This window comes from Drosophila kikkawai, chromosome 3R (assembly GCF_030179895.1).
Source record: "Drosophila kikkawai strain 14028-0561.14 chromosome 3R, DkikHiC1v2, whole genome shotgun sequence".
Classification (NCBI taxonomy): Eukaryota; Metazoa; Arthropoda; class Insecta; order Diptera; family Drosophilidae; genus Drosophila; species Drosophila kikkawai.
The window spans coordinates 25086334-25107904 of NC_091731.1; the positions used below are offsets into that span (position 1 = coordinate 25086334).

The following is a 21571-nucleotide window of genomic DNA, read 5'->3' on the forward strand; positions in this document are numbered from 1 at the left end:
AGAAAGGTATTTTTCAATGGTTTCTTTAATTTGAAATTCTATTACCATATATAGATCAGACTATAAATCAATGCTAGTGTTGTCTATAACTTAGTTTCCTTTACTTGTATCGTATGTACTATATATATATATGAGCTATATATAAATAGGATCGGTAATTATGCATATACATTAGATTTACTAAGAGTGTGTGTATACCGTCTACACGCAATATACGAAATTAATATTTAGTATTTAAATTAACATAAAATGGATTAAAATCAAAACTGAGAAATCAAGTAAAACGAGAAACATAGGGGGGCTTAAAACGATGGTGAACGATCCAAATCTCGGATTTTGAAAGCTTGATAAAAAATGGGTTAAAAAAGAATGCGCCAAAATCAAGATCACAAGAGTCGAAATATCACTTAAAAAACTAATCAGTTGTGTGAGCCCGGGTCGCATTCCTTGTTGCTCTAAGTTATTGCCAAACGCCCGCATAGTTACCCACCAGCGTGGCCGGAAGTGGCCCGCCGGCTGCAAACAGTCGCATCCTTGTGCTGTCGTAGCAGTGCGTGTAGATGGCGGGCACGTATTTCACCTGCTGGAAGCCGTCCATTTCGTCTTCGGGATACTGGAATAAATCCAAGATGTAAGTTCAATGAACTTTAACGATTGGTTGGGTCACAACTTACCACAATACCTTTGCTGCACTTGAGGGCGACTGTGCGCGAGGCGTTCACACTACTCTCCAGATACTTTCCGGCACGGATGTCGTAAAATAGGAGCATGCCCAGTCCTGTTCCTACTGTCAGAAGGTTACCCTCGAAGGAGGTAGCTCTTATCCCGCATCCGCTGTACCGGGACGTGATTTTTTTGATGGTCTGCAACGTGCGAGCATCCAGCAGGATGGTGTAGGAACGGCAGCCCACAGCGTAGAGGCCGTCGCTGTGGTAGGCTATGCTAACGTTGTCCTGGCAGTTGGGAAGCTTACGGGAAAGCGTCTGTTTGAAGGTCTCCGCATTAAAGATGTGTATGTAGCCGTTCAGGGAGAGGGCGGCAATCTCTTTGAACTCTTTGTTGAAGCAGAGGGATCGTATCTGTAAACCAGAGTATTAATATGTATCCTAGATGGGCAGCTCAGTCAGATTACCCTCTGGGCAGTGCGAACTTCCTTGACGCTGAGCGGGTGTATCGTGGCAAAGGTGGGACACGCCTCCTCACCCCCATCCGGGAACTCCATATGGTCCTCGTTGATTCGCCACAGCGCCATTCGAGAATCCTTCGACCCGGATACCAGGAACTGGTCATCCAGCCAGCACATGCCCATAATGAGGTCGCGGTGCCCGCTCTCACCCACGCACACCGGGTCCAGTGTGGGCAGGCGATACACGGCAATGTCGGAGGAGTTGCGCGCCCCGGTGGCAAGAAAGGAGCGGCTGGGCGACAGCTCGATGGCGTGCAGACCGCCCTGCACCTCTGGGTGGTTGGCCCGGCTGTTGGAGAGCGTCGGAATCGCGTCCACTCGCCGCATGTTGACGTCGTATACGAGCAGTTTATTGCACTTGGTGCCGAACACCACCTGTCGGCTACTCAGCCACTTGGAGCAGAATACCTTGTTGATGTAGCCCAGACTGATCTGCGTCTCGCGCAGCATGTCGTGGGTGAGGACATAGCGGCTGGTGTACTCTACGTTCACGCTACGGCGCTGCAGGGTAGATGGCAGAGCAAAGTTCATACGTTAGAAATAAAAGAGATCCGGCCCAAAATACCAGGTATACCCACATCCCGCAGGGAGCTCTCCCGGCTGCGCAGGTAGTCACAGAGGTTGTAAGACGTGTTCAGCACCTCCTCCTGCTGCTGGGGCGTCTCCTCGTCGCTGCCCGAGTCCTCGTAGGTGACGAAGTCATCGGGCTTGTCCGGTTTTCGCCTGCGCTCCTGTCGCATCGCCCGTTGCTTGGCCCTGCGCTCCTCCAGCCGTGCGTTGACATGGCAGGATGGGTAGGTGCCAACCACGCTGTCGCGGATGGTTCTCACCATGCCATTGAACATCTTGGGGCGATTGGGTTGCTGCCGTTTTTCTGTCTTTCACCAGGTATTAATTACTTTTTCACCGACTTCATTGTCCAAACAAAAATGGTGGTGTGCATATTAGAGCGGAGTAGGGCCGAGTCGATAGCTTGAGCATGAGCGATAAAGAGAAGGTGGCGCTAATCGATAGTTCACGACATTGGTGAAATAAATGAATTAAAAAATATAAAAGAAAGATGTATATATATAAAAAAAAAGAAAAACCTGGATTTTAAAATAAATAAAAAAATAAATAATAATTTAATTTAATTTCGTCATATTAGGACAATCGAAATTATAGCGACTATCGATAAATTCAGCGGTTGTCCACCTCTATCAGAGAGGTGTCTGTACTTGCATCAGCTGTCCGTGATCCCAAAAGATTTGTTTGTAAATACGATGAATTACAATGCCAAGCGCGTCATGCGGCAAAATTCGGTGTGCATCGGTGCCAGTGACTTGGCGTCGCCCCCCATAATGATTGGACCCGCTACGCCCTCTGCGCCCAGCACGCCGCAGCTGCAGACCCCGGAGGACATCAAGCCCATTCACGTGCAGCGCCAGGTCATTCTACTGCAGAGTGGAAGCATACCAACGAATCCAGCCCAGCAGCATGTGAACATACCCCCACAGAGTGGGGCAAGTGGCTCCGCTGGCGCTAACGCGACCAATGTGCAGATTGCAGACGACGCGCCTGTTTCGCTGTTGACGGAGATCGCCGACATCATGCGCAGCTTCGGGGACAGCGATCAGCCGCGAACCGCCAGTGTCAAGCTGGTGGAGCAGATCCTGCAGCAGCAGCTGCGCGGCATCTTCAACGAGGCCTCCCTGGTGGCCATGCGGCGCAAGCAGAATCCGTGCCCCTCGCAGGCGGATTTCGAGTTCCTAATGCGTAACCATCCGGTGAAGATTGCACGCATGCGAAAGCACCTGAAGGACATGCGAATTCTGAAGAAGTTCCTTAGCATTCGCACAGGTCGGCCGCAGGACTTTATGGACGACCTGGAGCAGCAGGAGGAGGACGAGGAGCTGGCTATTGATGTGCACGAGCTTCACGACGAGGATCGCATGCGACGCCTGTTCCGAGCCGATCGCATCTCACAGATCCTCACGGGCCAGCAGTACCTGGAGTTTAACGAAGCGCGGAAGACCTCCTTCTACTGTCGCCACGGTGAGAAGATCAAGAACAAGTTCCGGCGCTTCCTCGACCTACCCGCTGACCTGCGCATCCCCACGCCTACCATGAACATCCTGGCCTATTTGGCACACGAGACGATTGCCGCCATTGTCGACTACTCGATTCTGACCCGTCTCAATTCGGACAACCGCGCCACAGAGCCATACAGCCGGGTTACCTCCGCCGGCGGCAGTCCAGCCATGATGCATGTGTGCCCTGAGGTCACCCAGGGACGCGGAATGGAGGTGGTCAAACCCATTAGTGTCCCGGAGATTCATGAGGCCATGCGCCGTTTCCGCCAAATGAGCAGCCGCAAGATTGGTCGATATCGGAACTCGTGTGACATAGATTTTAGGCGGAGTTTTTTAGCCATTTAAATTTTGTTCTTAATTTTCGTGTAAGCCTAGTGTTACTTTCGGTTGGGACAAGGATATGCGCCATTTAATGTGTAATTTGGTTATAAAGTTTTTAAAGGGAACACAATCTAAAACAAGCCTATTAATGAAGTAAGAAAGCCAATTTGAAGATCTTCTAATTACACTAATTAATTTAGTTAGGTTTAAAAAATAATTTTTTGCAAAAAAAACCATTTCATAACCATTACAAATTAAATTCAGTTTTATTTAACAAAAATATTGTAACAAAAATGTTAAATATGGAATGTTTATTTTATTTTACCACCTATTTTATGTATTAAGAAATTCGTTTTAAAACCTTTAAAGTTGGCATTAAATAAAGTAATTATTTTCTTAAAAAAAAGCATCGTCAAGTTATACATTTTGCAAACAAAATTTAAAATGCGGTATAAATTATTGCTGAAGTTGAAGCTACTAGGAAGACTCTGCAAAAGTATTGCCTATTTCTCGGCGGCAGCATCCGGCGCATTTTGTAATTTCCATTTCCTTTTAATATAAGTCTTCTTCCTTAGTTTCCTGATCCAAAGGATGGAATTATATTGTTATACTATTATTTTTTCAATAATAGCCTAATCCTAATCCCAAATGCAGCATTTATTTGAACATTATTTCAATACTTCTATGACATCTTCCCTCTTCGCTTATAAATGTCTATGTTTTCCGAAAGCTGTGTTTATTTTTTAAATTTTAAGGATTGATTGGGAATATGGTTGCCAGGTGAGTCGGGTAAGCGCTCCTTCCATTCCATTGGGATGGTTTCCTGGTTATTGCGGCCGACACGCTTGCACATACCCACCTGCATCACCGTCATATGGAGTCGATAAATTGAAACGGTAAACGATGCTGAAACTGGCACCGACAGATAAATAAAAGCGCAATAAAGAAATTTGCCGACATTCTCACTCCGCACGTGCGGAAGCAGGACAGACACAACAACACACAACAACAACGACGGGAAGCAGCCAGGACTTTGCAGAAGCCCGGGAATGCAGCAACGAAAGGCATTAAGAGAAGCAACTCGCGAACGCACTTAATAATCAACTTCCTCGCGTGCATACAAATATGTGTGAGTGCGGCGTGCAGGAAGGAGAGGGATAAAGGAGTCCACAGCTGCACAGTTGCATCCTTGGCTTGGCTCCCTCGTTAGCACCGGGAAAAATATGGATTCCACATTGTATTTGATGTGTTAATTAAGAAAAGAGTGTTACTAATAACAATAGAGTGGCATTTGCTAGTTGGATTGAAAATAATAATGGTTATTCTGTATTCAAAAGGCAAGTGAGATCGTACTATTTATCCTATCTATCCTTCGCTAAGTGTATTTGTATGCCAGGCTGTTGTGGATGCGAATCAGGGAGGAGGCCTAGCCAATTTCTAGGGCTCCCCCCCCGGCCGTCATCGGCAGGCAGACTAAACGCTTAATGTTGATTGCTCTCCTCTGCTGCAACTGTAAATCCTACGGCCCATTATTCTTAATCGATTGCTCATACGCCTAACGAGCGACGGGCCCCAAGTCAAAAGCTCCTCGATGGCCAGTTAATGAAAACAAGCTGCCTGTGACGAAATTAAGCCAACAACTTGTTTCTTTTCCGCCCATGGCCTTGCGCCAAGTCGTCCACTCCACTCCACTCTTAGTGCTACCGAATTTGCATTTCATGCGGCTCCTCGCGCCATCATCATCGTCATCGTCGCCGTCGTCGTCGTCGCTTCTACGAATTGTCAAGTCACGTAGCCAATTTCCAGGCAGGGTAAAGTCAATATGCCCCAAACCCAGATCGCCGAGTTGGCTTCGCAGAAGGAAAAAAGGACAGAAGAAGGTATCTTTTTGATGCGGTCATTTTGGCCTTCAAGTCTCATTGAAAGGGAATTTTTTTATTATTCGGGAAAATGGCTTTAACTTGGTTTAACCCAATTTTTTGTTGAACGTTGTCTGGAATAAACAAAAAAATAATTATATTTAAGTAACTTTAATATATTAAACTAATGTAAACCAGTAATTTATAGAAATAGAGACTTATTTTCGCTCTTACATTATAATATTTCTTTGATTTTCTTTATTAATTAATATTTTTTGTATATATTATTTGGGAACTTTGCACTACAATTTTAAGTAAATCAACAATCAAAATCTTAAAAGTTTGTTAATCCGTGAGAATAAAAGTCGAAACTGGAAGAAAGCCTCTTTCTCAGTCTCTTTTCTTTGTCTCTGCCTAATCCTGGCAAGAATTGCAATCGTTTTGCTAAGCAATTAGATATTTTTGAAAATCCGTTCGGCTGAACTTTTTTAATTACTTTCACTTTGGCCAAAAGTTGCTGACGTCAGCCCAAGGCAATTTGTCCCAATGGCAGCCCCGAGACACCATTGACAGATGCCTCGCAGTAAGTCCAAGGAAAACAGAGGCAGAACCAAAACAAAAACAGTCTCCGAGTCGCATATTACACGGCCTTTTAATTTGAAACCGACTTGAATTGTGTTGACACAAGTACTCAGGCTAAATACGCTGAAGCTGGAGCCGGTCTTATTCAAAATGAATGAGATTAGACGCCTCCAACAGACTGACCTCCTAATCCTCCACGTCCACGTCCTTGTCCTCCGCCCACTGCTTCTTATGAATATAACCTGGGGGCGTTCTCATCGCTCATTGTCACTGGTGGCACTGCTTTCATGGTCAGGGCACTCCCGAGCGGAGTGGGAAGGCCGATGGCAGTGTCTGTGTGTGCCGGTGGATGACAGGTGAATCGAGTCGAGGCAAGAGCACAAAGAAAATTGTCTTCATTTAATTAGTAAAGTGGCAGAAACAATTAAATATGGGATAAAATATCAAAATACTTGACCTACTTACTCAAAACCGATTTAATTATCTTTAAGGATGTTTTCAAAGGGAGAATAAGGTACATGTGTGTATCATGTGTGTTGAAGGGAATATTATCAATTAAGGAATTACATTTTAGAATTCGATTCAAGGAACCCAAATGGAAACATTTTACTGATGTCTTGGGTATTTTTAAAGGGCCAATGAAAGCCAGTGGAAAGATTTTAAGGTCTTAGAGCTAAGCTCAATTGTTTGCAATATAAATATGTTTTATTTATATTTAAATAATTATACACATATTTAATTATTTTGATATGTAATGAAGTAGCCTTTGGGTAAAATGAAACTCAAGGTTAGTTTAGCTTAATACAGCATAAAGCGGTGTTGTTATGACCTTCCGATAGCCTCTTGATCTATAAGCTAAAAAAACAAGTATCGCATTACTATATATTTAATTTTTGTCAATAAGTTGATTGAATATGTTTATTTAAATATTAAAAAACTTTAAAGTTCAAGCCAAAGATTAAGTCCTATCCTACTAATTTCTATGACTTTATGATACATTTTATACCCAGTTCCTTTGATAAACTCATGCTGAAACTCCAGAATTTGAAAAACTGGTAACAGTTTTCGCAGGCCAAATCGGTTAACAGTAGGAACAGGCCTGCGCAGTGGACAGTGGGAACAGCATGCAACAGTTTGCTGTCGAAGACCAAAACACCCAGAACCCCTGATGAGTGTCAAATGGGAATGGATTATGCTGGGAAACGAATGAAACACACCGGAATCCTTGGTTGCAAAGGGCGGAACGCGTATCGAACCATTCCCATTCGGAGGCTGTTGGTTACATCATCAGGCACTGAAGGGAGACACGACCGGAGGTAAGATTGAGACCTGAACTTGGGAGACGGAACCATGACTGCATGGCGGACATGACCAATCGAAAAATTAAAGAAAATTTTAGAGTTTGATGAATATAATGCCAAGGACATTCAGTCAGGGGATGAACCACACAAATGGACACTGAAATTTCGTACCTATTTTTAATGTCAAAAACCAACAAAAATGCAGCTAAAGTTCAAAGGAATCATAATTTTGTTGATATATGTAGTTTAATTAGACATACTGGTAATTAAATCTAAAAATATATTAAAATTATTATAATTATAAACGCATTACAAACACCCAGCTGAACTATACAAATTGTGCAATAAATTATAGGAGCTTTCCGTTTATTTGTTATTGGTTCGTCGCATTAAAAAGCCTTTATGGTTTCCCCCGCAAATATGAACTATTTGCATTTGCATATACTATTTACATTTTAAATGCCTCAATGAATGGTATTTTTGATTATTTTTCGCTAGATGCAATGATATTTCAAATTATTATTTTTTTATTTGGAAAAAATAAGTGGATGTAAACCAAATCCGCCACAAAAACCAAGGGTCTGGTCAGAGACTAAAGCATTTTTAAGTGGCCATCAAATTAAATTTAATTATAATGTATTTTGATACATTGTATCTCCCTTTCGATTGCACACTTGTCTGCCCTGCGGATAAATTGCTGCGAAAGCGCCTAAATGTCTTTCGAATGAAAAAGGTAATGACAAACTTTTCGTGCGGGCGCCACAAAGAAATAGAGGAAATTCGCAAGCGTTGCCCTCAAAGTTGTTGCACTTTTGTTTGAATTTTCTTAGCTCTTTCATGCTCTCGTTGCCGCGAAAAGTTTCCCATTTTTTGTTTCCACGAGGGTCTCCGTGTGACTTTTGTGAGGGGCGAAGGAGGATTACCTCGCCGTCTTCCAGCGGCAGCTGCTTTAAAACTTTTGATTTTGATGCTCTTCATACATATGCTACATGTGTACTTTTAAGAGCCGCCGGGTGAACTTTCCTTGGCTCGACTCGGAGGAGGAGGACGAGCAGGAAGCCGCCTAGGGGTGGTCTGCGGTCGAGGACGCCGCTGGGGTTTGGACCTGTCTGTCAAAGTTTTAATGTGTGGCTGCCTAATTTGCTGTGAAAACTGATTTGCACATAATCAAAAAGGTCGGCTCGCTCCCCCTCGAAGGTGATTGTCACAAAAGGCTGATTATTAACTATCATTAAATTGTTTAATTATTCTCTATGGCCCGCTGAGTGTGGTTGTTTCTTCTGGTGGATTAATTATGGCAGTTGAAAGCCGTGTGACTTTGCATAAAATCCATTTAATTAACAATAGTTTCGAGTGGGACATTTAATCAATGTTTCAAATAATTAATAGAGAACAAAGTTACTGTTGTCACTTTGTCAGTGCATTTAAGTGCAATCTCAAAAGGAAACTTTATAGTTTTTCTGCAAAGGAGTCCGGGGTAAAGGGTGCTGTTGGAAAATAATGAGAAATTTAGTAATTATTTTCTTAATAAGAAGCCATATTGCAAAATGTTCTTCTTTTTATTTTTACTACAAAAAACTAAACTTTTGAATGTTAATAAGACTTTTAAGAGGGGTTAGATTTTCATTATTATTTTTCATTAAACATAAAATATAACTTTAATTTTATATTTTATATAAAATCAATTTAAATAATGATGTATAAGATAATGTAAAATAGGTCAAGTTAAATTTAAATTTTTAGTGAAAAATAATTCGGTAAAAATTCATAAAACAACATTAAGTCCTCGGATTTTATTTACTAACAATTTCTGTTAATGGCAGTTGTTTGAATATATATACATTTTAAGAACGTCAATAAAGCTACATATATCCACAGGAATAACGTTGGCTTAAAAAGAGACGAAGCTCTCCCGCTGAACAACCTTCAGTTGGGGAACAACACAAACACACAATGCCAACAAATGAATGGAGAACAAGTCCATTGATATCTGCATTATGCCATGTCAAATTGGGTGCTTACGTTCCAAAAATGCGCACTCACACCGACACAGTGAGTGTAATTCAAATTCAATCAAATCTAAAATTCATATTTACCGACTGTTTGCTTGTCGATTGCCATATTATGCGCCCGGAATTGATACTTCCAGCTTCTGCGATGGCTTCATTGAATAATGCAGGCAGCATTTATGACGGGGGAGCGATAAACTCGCTAAAGAATTAGCACAACAGACGATGATGGACTCTTTAAAACCGCCGCCGGCTTCGCTGACCCCAGAATGGGTAATGAGGTCAAACCGTGGGCGGAATAAATCAGCGGCGAGCCCATCGTAAATTCCGGGACTGCTGCCAAAGATTATTAATATTTTCCATATCGCTTTTGTGCGATTTAATACTTTGTTTGAGTTCTTGAAAAGTGAGACTGGGCAGCACAATGGCCAGCTGGGGACTGCATGCAGGCGGCGCAGGACTTCGGAATAAATCAAGTTGGGGTCCGAGACCCAGACCGAGACCAAGACCGAGACCGAGGCCGGGAATAAAAATCAGCGTCGACATGCAGGCCACATCTTTAGCGTTGGCGTTGGGCCCAAGGGGCGTATACGCAACCACATGCGAATCCCACTGCGAGGTGGACTCCTCCGAGTACCAGTCTCAATCAAACAAAGAGCTGTATGCAGCCTGCTTAAATGGCCAAAGTAAGGGGCTCCAGCGATTGTCCAGGCTCGGTTAGCAGATTTTCCCTCTCCCATGGAAAGGCTTGCAACCCATATACAAACAATGGCAAAGGGGCCAGGCTGGCTTAATGAGTGTAAGCCACAAAATCAACGAGTTAAATCGTGTAAAGAATGAAGCTGAACCCTGGAAACAGCCTGCATTACACCCAAAGAATTTTTGAAGTTATATAAATCAAATTTAAAGTTTTTAATATTTTTGGTAAAGGGAATCTTGACTTTTAAAGAAGGTTAAACATGAGTCTAAAAAGAATTGATTATTTTTCGTATCTAGAGAATACCCTTAAATATATTAAACCAATATTCAAATATTATTTTAATTTTTTCTATTGAGTCCTTTATCTACAAAAATATTTATTTTTTAATTCTTCATAGTTTTTAATAATCAAAAATTGTAATATTATTGGTTTTTAAATTGTTTCCCAACTATTCAGTGTAATTTCATTCCTTTAATTTCGTTTTTTAATTAACCGCACTCTTTTACGCGACTGTCAGGGTCCTTTCAAATTGTTGAAGCTGCTTCGCTCCCCAAATTGGGTTGAAGCGAAGGCAAACAGGAGTTAATTACACCAGCTATGTATGTATGCCTGCGGGACTTGGCCACTAGAGATTCTCTCAGTGCTGCGTATATTCTGCACTGCAGTTCGTCCTGTATCCGTGCTGCACATTTATCAAATTCTAATATGCCAGCCCGACCCACAACCGCCAGCTGTCGACGGCCTGCGGAATGGATGTGTGCCTTCCTGCTTACAAATGCCGCATGTTGGAGGAGCCTCTCCAGGCTCCATCCCCGGACTCCTGACCAAACAATGAGAGACGCCGCAAAGTATGCAGCAGCACGGGCTCAAAAACATTGCTTCATCAATTTGGGCTCAAAGGAGGGCCAAGCTGAACAATGTGGACATGTTCCCGGACCAGAACAGCACAGCGCAGAGCAGCACTAGCCCAGCCCAAGGGGACAAATCAATGTGGGTTAATAATTTGTGAACAAGGCTCCGTCAAGGGCCCAGTGATTGATTCGATAAATCAATTTACAGAACTGCAAATCGAATTCTAATTTGACTCGAGAAGGTGCAAATATGGACATGAATTCTATGCACTTTGAATTTAATTGCCGCAAATACTTCGAAACGCATTCCTATTTAAATGTTTGTGTATATTTTATGTCCGCTTTTGAGGGAAATGCATATAATATGCGGCCCAAAGGGTTGGCATGGCCAGAAACATCGGTCCCGGCTCGTTTGCGGTCTGCGGCTGCTGATTTACGACGACAGTCTGTCATAATGTGGCATCGCAGCAGGGTCTTTGTAATGCAATGCAATGCAACTGAAAATGAAACTGACAGTCGGGGCAGGAAAGAAAATCAATTTGTCAATAGCAATCAATGCGAATTTAAAGCACTAAAGCGCCCTGCAAAACTGTTAAACTTTTAATTCCATTTGGACAGCGTGGGCCGGCGAATAAATCAAAGTCAGCCAAGGGTCGCGTCGCCCTGTCCCGCTCTGAATTAAAAGTACCAGCCAGCGGAGCAACAAACAAACAAACAATCCGGCGGATGGCCAAACAAACATACAGCATGGCAAAAGTTTTCAATTTCGCTACAGTTGCGGCCGTGATTTAAGTGCCACAACGGCTGCGACACCCGCCAACCAGTCGGGGATATACCATATATATGCGTTCCGATTCGAGTCTCGTTCTCGACCCGCAAACAAATGCCTTAAATAAAAAATAACCGGTAGGACAAAGAGTTTCAGCTATATGATACCGGGTTTTCTTTGTGTCTTCAAAAGTGAATGTATTTTTGAAATATTTTTGACTACAATGACTTTTGTTGTATGGAAGTTTGGTTTAAAAGAAGTAGGGGTGTTAAATATGGCTTTATGAGACCTAAATGACAGACTGGATAGTCAAGATAGTATAAAAGTGCGTTCAATTATTTCCCCGTTAAAAACAAATACTCCTGTTCAAGTACAGGGTATATGGTCCATGGCAAAAGGAGTCCCATCAATTTCCATTGGCAGCCATAATTTGAGCAATCATTTAGACATAACGTAAATATACAAATGCCTTTTGTCTAAATTGTTTGATACAATTCCGATTTAAGTGTGTGTGCATTCAATTGAAATTAAATGCAATTGTTTCTTTATTGCCAATCCCGTGCACCCTGGCACTCGCTCACGCCCCAGCCGAGGCCAGAGAGTCAGCCAGTCGAGCGTGCGATAAACAATACCACATGCATTTTTAAAAATTGCCTGTATTTGAGATTAACGACATCGGCCGTATTTATAGGCAAAATGTTGATACGCTGCCAGGAACAACACTTGGCCAGCCACTTCTGTGAGCTCGCTCCGGCCGAATGCTCGGATATGCATGCTTTTGGGATCCGTCGTGTGTCGGTCGGTGTCTCGCCAACGAAAAAGCAATTCGACAGTGGACACGGGCACATCAAAAAGCTCTTAATGGATTTTATTCATAAATAAAAAAATATAAATTAAAATTAAAGACAACGACAACGACAGATAACGAAAAATGAGAACCGGAAACCTGGCAACTGGGTCTCGACATATAATGTGAACCCATTTTTTCTGAAAAAATCTTTTCATCGAAGGCTATGTGACTGTGTTATCACTTCCGCTGTGACGAATCTCGTTAAATCGAAATCAATATTGCAGTTCGATATTTACTGACAAACCTCTCAAAGGCCATTGTTTGAGCCAGTTTTCAATGGGAAAATCCACAGTGCCTCTGTTTGAATATTTATTTGTTTTTGTGTCTCGCGCTGCACTGTGCTGCATAAAAAATAAATCGAGAAACTAGAGGCGTTGCGGAAAAAGGACGACAAATCGGGGTGGAACATGTTTCATAAATCTTATCCGCGATTGAGCACAGCTCCCCGACAGCCTTCGAACGAATTTGTTGTCGATTTTTTGGCCGGCCTTCTCCTTCTTCGGTTATTTTTTCGCCGAATTTTTCTTTCGCGTTGGCTTCGGAGAAGGCTTCCTGGGAAGAGGGGATGGCTTCATGGGATGCGGGAATAGCGGAGCCTCGGTGGGATATTTCTGTTCCTTTGGTTTGACGTCCGGTATGGAGTTAGCCTTTACAGGATTTTGGTGTATGTTCAGTCCGTAGCCGGGGAGCGGGTCCGAATGCTGGCCAAAGGAGACGAAGGACCTGGGATTCATGAACGTCTGGCAGAGCGGGGCCTCCTCATCTATGCAGACTGATTTGGGCGTGGGCGAAGGCGATGAGCACACCTCGGATTGTCTTTCTCGACACAATTTGATCACCATTTTAAGGGCGAAGAGCATGGCCATCAGCACCATGAGCAGCACAAGAAGAGCCATAGGCCAACGAGAGAAACTCCGAAAAGCCGAGTGACTATTGGCCTCCGCTTGGAGACTCTCATCCAACTGATTGGCCACCTCCTTGCGTAGTTTGTGACAGTCAAAAGCGGATAGGGTGCTGACCCAAGCCTTGTACGGAGCGGGCAGCTCGTCCGGCCACCAGCTATCCCAGAGCGACGCCAGTTCCGCTTTGGGCAGAAGGGAGCCGCAGTGGGAGCTCACGGCGGTTAACCACTTCTGGCACTCAGGGCCATTCAGGTTTAGTCTGCAGGCGGGATTCATTCTGGTTCAGCAGCAATATGTATAGTTGTTTCCCCTTTTGATTTTTCCACATTTGGCTTTGCCTGCTCATGTATAATGAAATTTCATTTATCTTGGTCTGAGTTGATCTCAGGAAACTGGACATTTTCCTGTCGTGCCATAACCATAGTTTTAATTAGGGTCCTTCTGACTTTTATATTAGCATAACCGTTATATGTATCTGGCTAAAAATTTAGGTGTTCTATCAAGATATTAATAAGGATGACGATTCTACCTTAAGATATAGAATTTCAGATCTACTAAAACATATGTATTGTAGAGTGCAATTTGCTATAATGTTTAATAATCTTACTTCTTTATTAATTCGTTTTTTACACTGTTAAAATCATTATAAATACATATTTCGTGCACCGTTTCCTGCCTCAGTTATTCGATTTTTCTCTGCGACCGAGCTTGAGGAATTTGGTCCATTGTATCTTGTACTTCTTGGCAGGCTTAGGGCTCTCCTTTCCCATACTGGAGGCGGTGGTGCCGTTGGTCGATGGTGATTCAGCTGTGGGTGAAGTTTGGCCCTCTTGTCGAGATGATCTCGGTTGTGAGATGCGATCGCACTCAAAATAAGGATTACAGTTTTTCAAGAGCCGCGATTGAATGCTAACGCCCGAGTTTTCGGTGTTAGATCTGTTCGTTGAGCGAACTTCCTTACTTTGAGACCTGTAACTTTTACCCCCCGAAAGTCTTTGTTCTTTCTCTTCTTTTTTCTTTCCTTTTTTCTCTTCCTTTTTCCCATCTTTCTCCAAGTTTTGGCCAAAGAAACAGCTCCAGGATATGAGCCAGATCCAGAGGCAGATCCCAAAAAGCAGTAGAGTTATCATCATGCAGAGGGCCACGGAACTAACCTCGAAATCGGTGTTATCCTTCTGCTCCTCCAGGTCACGTTTCATCTGCAGACATTCCTGTGGCGTGATCATTTTTTGTCCATCTCCTTGAGTGATGTAGTCTCTTAGTTTGCAGTTTTCCATGTCGCTTTTAGTTCTTTCTATTATGTCAGTTCGTAATTTAGATCGTAAAGTTGGCAGAAAGTTTTATTCGGTAACCAAATGAAATAAACATCAAGGTTTCCTTTATATTTTCTGGAATGTATTTCAAAACCCAAAATATTATAATCTTTTAATATAAATTAGGGTCCAAAGAGGTAATATTGATCGGGCATCAAACCACCTTTCTTCTGCGATTCCGAAGATGATGACGACTCGGAGCGCGGAGGGGGACGAGGCGGAGGGTTGGGAATGGGGGGAATAGTAGGATCCGGTGGGCTCGGTGAAACCTTACGGGTGGAACGTGGTGACCTTGGGCTATCAGAAGGGCTGGAAAAGAGTGGGTACGGTTCGCTTTCAGCTGGTCTATTGGGCCGATTGCCAGGCGCCTGCTGGCTTCGGCTTCTAGGCGATGGCCTTGCATCCTCAGAACCTTGCTTTCGTCTTAAGAATGTCGGCAATCCCCAGGATGTGGTTGGCTTAGAGTTATCCGCATCGTCGTCTTTTCTATTCTCTGCTGTAATATGATTAGGACCGTTACTTAGTTCAGAGTCCTCAGAATCAAATAATTTATCAGGACCTTCGATGTAAACTTTTGGTGTAAAATAACCGGAAAAATCGGATTCACTTTCATCCTTTTGATCATCTGGGTCGCTCTTGCTTAACTCTCCCTCGTTGAAAAAGGGTTCCATAATCTCCAAGGGAATGGGGAAGATGACATTGACACGTTTCTCAGTCGCCAGCGATGAAAGGATTTGAAGATGCCTCAGCTAAAGAGGATAAATTTGGGTCCGGATATCAATGTATCTTTCTAAACCCACCTGTAGGGCAATTTGGTTCTGAGACATCACATCAGAGGCCTCCTTCAGCGCTTTCGAGGCCTTGGCTTCGCCTTCGGCTAGGATGATCTTGGCGCGAGCTTCTCGCACAGCCTCCGCCACGCTTGCCAGGGATACCTTAAGGTTGGCCGGAAGCGAAATGTCCATTCTGTGGAATGCAGGACGATCTCTTGAGTATAAATGTCGGATTTAGCTCGCGGCTTACATGTCCACCCGTTCCATATGGACCCCCCATCGGGCGGTGATCCCAGCCACAGCTTCTTGGATCTCACGGGATAGCGCCTGCCTAGAGGTCAGCAGCACGTTGAGCGTCTTGGACCCAACGATGTTGCGCAGTGTGACCTTGGCAATCATCAGGGTGGCCTCGTTCACGTTGTCAACTTGGATGATCGAGTCAATGGCGTCATAGATGCAATAGTATATGACCGCCGTCACTGTGATCGTGACCGAGTCCTTGGTGAGCACTTCCTGGGGAATTACCTTGTAGACATCGGTACGGATATCCACCGCTTGGACACCATCGATGCACGGAAGGAAAAACACCAGTCCGGGACCCTTGGCGCCCTTACGGAGGCGACCCAGGCGCAGGATGATCAGGCGGATGTACTCCGGTACAACGAGGATACAACAGAAAAGCGATAAGGGGAAGAAGAGAACCACAAAGATCCAGCAAATTAACACGGCACACTTCTCGAAAGCCGAAGCCTTATCCTCCTCGGCTGCAGGAGACATGGACGGATCAGCATTAGGCTTGAGTGAGTGTTTTCGCTTTCCTTACTGGTCTGAATGTACCGACTTGGTAGAGGTGGTTTCAAGCCGCCTTCTTTTTCAGTTAAGAGTAGGGGTAAGGGATGAGCTCCTTGGTCTTTCGGTGGTTCCCCTGGCTTGCCTTCGTTTCGATTGCTCATATCGAAAAAAATGTTTAAAAACTTGAAAATAATAAACCCAAAAATATGTGTGATGTATGTGATATTAATTTACTTCAAAAGTTGTACTTGTGAAAAACGATACTATCCAGCAATAACAGTCACTGTCATCAATTTATTCATTCTCCTTCATGCAAGCCTCAGGAAGATGGGGAATAGCTTTAACACAAAGCAAAACCCTGGAGATTTTACCAAAATATTCATTATCTACGAGAAGTTGAAAGGGGAGCAGGCAATACTATAGAGTTTCCCATTAGATCAAAATAATTTGCTGTTGGTAAGTCGGGGGAATTATGTATTTTATTAAAGGTAATTTCAAATCCGGATTCCTGTCTGTTGTCCAAACTCAAGCCACACAAACCATTTTAAGCTAACATCAGCCAGCGGTCTCGACGCTATCAAATTTAATAATTTGCATATTCCGGCAGCGTGGAGTAACTGGAAAACTTAAATTTTATTTGGAATTGCATTTTTCATGCAAGTTTGTTGAATGGCAAAGTTTTTTCTGGCTGCCAGAAAAATAAGGAAAAAAAATACAGAAAAATAAGCGGAATGGTCAAAAATTGGGCGAGAGAGTCCATTCTCATACTAGAATTGGGGGAAAATGAAATAGAAGGGAAAACTTTATCGCAGAGCGAAGCTGACAAAAGTTTAGGGATCCAAAGAAGTAGTAGAACTTTTGTTTTCTCGCCTTCACTGCCTTTATTTTTTGTTGTTTTTTCTTTATTTTTTTTTTTATGAAGCGACAAACAAATGGCAACTGACTGACCAGGCTATGGAGCGGGTGTCGGAGCGGGGTAATAACTTCGAAATGACTTTTGTTGCTTCCTTGTGGCAGTCTGCAAGTTGGCACTGCCTTCTTTTTTGCCTCCGTGACCACATGTGCCGGCCTGAAAGAAAGTTTTCCCAGGGTGGGCTGCCCGGATTCATGGCCCGGTCGCCATCATAAAGTAATTTATGTGATTTGCCCATTCTTCTGCTGACCCGACCCCAGAAGCCGCCCAAGTCCGCCCCTTTCAGCTCCTGCCGCCATTTATATCTGATTGCAAGTGCAGCGACATATGGCCGGACCACAGTCCGAGTCCAGCCAATTATCCTGGCGCGTCACATAGAAAATTACTCTATTATATTTCGCTCAGATGACGGATAAAGTTATTAGTCCCCAAGGAGGGTGACGCGACTCCTGCCACTGCGAACTGCGGACAGCGAACTACGAAACAAAGAGCAAATGAATGTCCTGACCCGCTCTGATAAACTAATCCATCATTGTCACTTGTCAGGACGGACGATGGAAGCTCCCATATGGGTTGGGACCACCGAGAAAGATAACTGCAGCCGGAAACAATGCACTGGGAACTCTTTTCCCAGGAGCTCTGGAGGCCACCTGTTGTCCGTGGTCCGACTTAATGGCATTTTCATGCTCACTCAGAAGCCGATGCCAAGGCAATTGCTTCAATCATCGGTGATTGCTGCTGGACGATAAGTGTTGAGCTTGTCAATTCACTGTGGATGGATGGAACAATCAGTGGGAGAGTCTATATTAGCAGTGGGGTCTAGCACTGAACAATAATATATACCATTCTAGGCTGGATTTAACTATTTTCTAATGCTTTAAGATATTACGTGTGTGTTTAATTTCGTCAAAGTTGGCTTTGGTAATAGATTTCCAATGTAAAATGTCTAAGATTATTTTTATTTGTTAAATATTTTTTCAACCTAAAGCTTTACACAAAATTTTAAGTAATTGCATTTGTTTTTAAACAAAATTTGTAAGTGATTTTTCATTTCAATAAACTTTTGGAGATATGCACAAGTCAACACCAATGGGGGCCACGTGGTTGTCCAACCTTTCGGACTTCCAAGTTCAGGCCATCGAGGGACTGAATGTCGCCCTCCAGGACGACGAAGCTGTGGGAACTGTGTACCGAACCCGGTTCTGCTTGAGCCAGCTGGGGGTCAGGCCGATGGTAAAGAGGCGTATGTTGCACAAGCTGATCCTAGCTTGCCGTGGCAGCGACCTGGCCTTTCTCTACTTCCTGCTGGAAGCCTGTTACAAGGCCGCTGGCTTCGAGTACAGCGAACGCATCATTATGTCGGCCATCACCTACCTGGACCTGGAAATGACGATACGCGAGTTGGATCGCATTTTGCCGCCGGGCGTGGAGCAGATAAGCCGCAGATCAACGACGATTGCGAGAAAATTCATCTTTTCACAGCCCTCAAGTCTCACTGTTCCTCAACAGCCCTCCAAGCCGAAGCCCGTTCGCTCCCCCTATTTCATGCCGCTGCCCAAGCCGAAGGTCCGTCTGGCCAACAACTTATCCAGCCGACCGCCTCGCCACGTGGTCACCTTTCCCTTTTGGCCGGCGGGTGAGCGGCCCAGTTATAATGTAAACGAGGAAAGCCGCTGGTTCGCCAATTACAAGTTCCAGCCCGTGCGGCGAATGCTCTTAGGGATGCTGGATGAGATCATGACCGAGTACTGGACCCAGGTGGGTGCATCAAAAGTCGACGGTGAGGCTCTCCTGTGTGAATTTCACAAGGAGGCGCGGCGCCAGGAGCAGCTGGTCAAAGATGCGGCTTTGGTTAAAGCTCATCAGCTCTGTCTATCGCTGGTGGACACTACAACGCGCCATGATGAAGCCTTAAAGAAACGCATTGTGGCGCAGCTGGACAAAGATATCGAGAATTGCACCCTGCGCTGGCAGCGACTGCGCCAGCGGCACCTCACGGACGTGACGCTCCTGGAGGACCATGACCAAATGTGTGCAATGGGGAAGGTGCCCACGGCCACTGAGTCGAACAAGGTTAAGTACCTGTTCCACGAGGAGGACATTGCTAAGCTGAATAGTTCGCCCACGATGGGAGTTCACGTGGTCACCGGCCAAAACACCATCAGTCAATTAAGCACAGTGCGGGTCTCGGATCCAAGCGACGAGGCACCCTGCCCAATAGAGCCGAACGAGGAGAAGCCGGCCAGGTGCCCGCCCAAGCTTTTCGGTCAAAAGAAGCCCAAGCGACGGGTGAGCATGACGCCAAAACCAGCTGAGGCAGAGCGACCGACGAAGTGCAAGAAGCCCTCGAATCAGGGCCGCTTTTTTGAGGGGCCTCGAGAGATCGGCCCCTTCGTGTTTCACTACCACGAGATCCCGCCGAAGGAGCAAAATCTAGCACCCAGGGACGTAATTTGGCGGCAGATCATCCGATCGCTTAGAAAGTCGGCAGGCAGCTTCCCATCCAGCGAAGATGTTTACAACGCGCGGATACAACCGCGGGAACAAGTAGTGGCCGCTATCGTCCAGTGTGCGGAAGGTATGTGGTTTGGATCTCTGGAGGCCCACCAGCGAAGTCAATATTCCGATCTGGAGCAGCCTGACCCTAAACCATCTTGCGAAGAGAAGACCGCCCTGGAATGGACCAAGGAAATAGAGCGCTTTGACCCGGACAATCTCGAGCAGATGAAACGTCTGCTCCGGGACGCATTTGCCATACTGCGCCAGGATCCGCGGTGTGTCTTTGCCTGTTTTCCCAACGCTCACGAGTCAACCGTGGTTCTAGAGTGGATCAAGAGGCGATACGGAAAGACGTACAGCCATAAGGAAATCAACCGGGTGGTACGGCAAAGTCTGCCCTTGTTCTTTAAATTGGAGCACAAGCTTAAAATAGTACCCAAAGTCGAAACCAAAGGCATTAGCAACCGCAAGTACACCTACGCTCAACATGCCAGTGCAGTGAAGCTGGCCAATGAGATAAAGGCCGACTATAGCGAGCCGATTAGTAAGAAGATCCTCAGCGTGGTCCGCGACTGCTTGAAGGCCATGGATCCACACCTGCTCACAAGCTCCTCCATGCTAAAAAGCTTCTATGCCTATCTACCCGTTCGGTATGCGGACATGATGCGTTAGGAAGCTCTACCGGTCCCCAGTCCGGGGACTAGGGAAAGCTATAAATTTTACATATTTAACATAATCTGTTATTGATTTTTAAGTATTTTAACGTTTTAAGAATTTGACATTACAAAAAGAATATAAAGTAATATTTAATCATTTAGAATTTGTAACTTTATTGCTTCAACAGGACATTCATCAGTAAATAAAGCCAAATATTGAATACTCCTCTATAAATTCTCAATTTATACTTTACATCAATAAAGAAGGGATGTCAACATCCCTTTCCAAGTCCTTTATAACTAAAATTCATTATTTGATATTGAACACAAGAAAAAGCAATTTCAAAGAATCAAGGCATGTGCCACAAGTTATTAACTTAAATTAGGGCAATATGAAGTTTGTGTAGCTAGTAAAATACAAAAAGAGGAAATTTAATTAATGAGCGACATACAAATAAGTGGATGGCGTGCCGTGGCATTGGCTGGCATGGCATGGCATGTCCTGCCGGATCCTGGATCGCCGCAAAATTCATTGAAATTACCGAGCGTGAAATGAGCAGCTGTCACAGCGGCACAAAGGAGACACACTGAACGAACGACTCAGACGAGTCCTGTCCGACATGCAAAGCCAACGAATCCGACAAAGAACGGAGGCACACGGATCCGGTTCCAAATTCCACACTAAAAATTATATTAGGGGTAAGTTTATAGACATCCCTATTATATTTATGTAACAAATAAATAATTAAATTTAAATAAATAAATATATTTAACTTTGAACTTTAAATATGGTTAATATTTATAAATCTCTTTTTAATTTCGGGCAAGCGATTTTCCTGGCGGAATTCTGGAGAGGAAACCCAGAACGACGCGATCTGTCTGTAAGGAGATGAGAGCACGGTGCGACCCAGACAGACGGCGAATAGCAATTTGAAATTTCATTAAATTTGTCTTTCTGCACACGCTCTCCTTTGCCACTTTCGGTTTCTTTTTTTCGCAGCCATTGTTCGGCGGCGGCTTCAGTGAATGGTGTGAAAACAAAAACGCGCCATGGAAATCAGCACAGATGACTTGGCAGCGCCTGCTCCTCGGAACAGTTGCGGCCACTGAAAGTTTCGAATAAATTCAATCATGTCCAAACAGTTTTGGCCCGCAGTTTAGGCCATAAATTAGTGGGTGAGTGTGTATTGCAGGGTACGGGAGCTGTTAATTCCCGCAATCAG

At 44.2% G+C, this 21571-nt stretch overlaps 5 protein-coding genes across 6 annotated transcripts; 2 read left to right on the forward strand and 3 right to left on the reverse strand.

Moving 5' to 3' along the window:
• Window positions 1–7: 7 nt before the first annotated feature.
• Window positions 8–2135, reverse strand: DCAF12 (DDB1 and CUL4 associated factor 12-like protein). Its single transcript, XM_017182313.2, has 4 exons — window positions 1765–2135; window positions 1133–1687; window positions 675–1079; window positions 8–613 (listed from the first exon to the last, which is right to left on the reverse strand). The coding sequence occupies exons 1-4, from the start codon at window positions 2029–2031 to the stop codon at window positions 461–463; spliced, it is 1380 nt and encodes a 459-aa protein (XP_017037802.1). The 5' UTR covers window positions 2032–2135; the 3' UTR covers window positions 8–460.
• Window positions 2136–2388: 253 nt separating this feature from the next.
• On the forward strand, window positions 2389–3976 carry Spt3 (Transcription initiation protein Spt3). Its single transcript, XM_017182259.3, has one exon. The coding sequence runs from the start codon at window positions 2449–2451 to the stop codon at window positions 3601–3603; it is 1155 nt and encodes a 384-aa protein (XP_017037748.1). The 5' UTR covers window positions 2389–2448; the 3' UTR covers window positions 3604–3976.
• A 9027-nt stretch (window positions 3977–13003) lies between these two features.
• On the reverse strand, window positions 13004–13678 carry LOC108085615 (uncharacterized). The gene has a single exon (XM_017182287.2). The coding sequence runs from the start codon at window positions 13676–13678 to the stop codon at window positions 13004–13006; it is 675 nt and encodes a 224-aa protein (XP_017037776.1).
• A 1126-nt stretch (window positions 13679–14804) lies between these two features.
• LOC108085608 (band 7 protein AGAP004871-like) lies at window positions 14805–16520 on the reverse strand. Of its 2 annotated transcripts, none has more exons than XM_017182281.3 (5): window positions 16312–16520; window positions 15739–16252; window positions 15516–15681; window positions 15275–15464; window positions 14805–15208 (listed from the first exon to the last, which is right to left on the reverse strand). In XM_017182281.3, the coding sequence occupies exons 1-5, from the start codon at window positions 16439–16441 to the stop codon at window positions 14838–14840; spliced, it is 1371 nt and encodes a 456-aa protein (XP_017037770.1). In that variant the 5' UTR covers window positions 16442–16520; the 3' UTR covers window positions 14805–14837. The 2 variants fall into 2 exon arrangements, with proteins under 2 accessions (XP_017037770.1, XP_017037769.1); XM_017182280.3 differs by having other exon boundaries at window positions 14806–15211; window positions 16312–16519.
• A 1611-nt stretch (window positions 16521–18131) lies between these two features.
• ssp5 (short spindle 5) lies at window positions 18132–20505 on the forward strand. The gene has a single exon (XM_017182262.3). The coding sequence runs from the start codon at window positions 18265–18267 to the stop codon at window positions 20362–20364; it is 2100 nt and encodes a 699-aa protein (XP_017037751.1). The 5' UTR covers window positions 18132–18264; the 3' UTR covers window positions 20365–20505.
• The last annotated feature ends 1066 nt before the right edge of the window (window positions 20506–21571 follow it).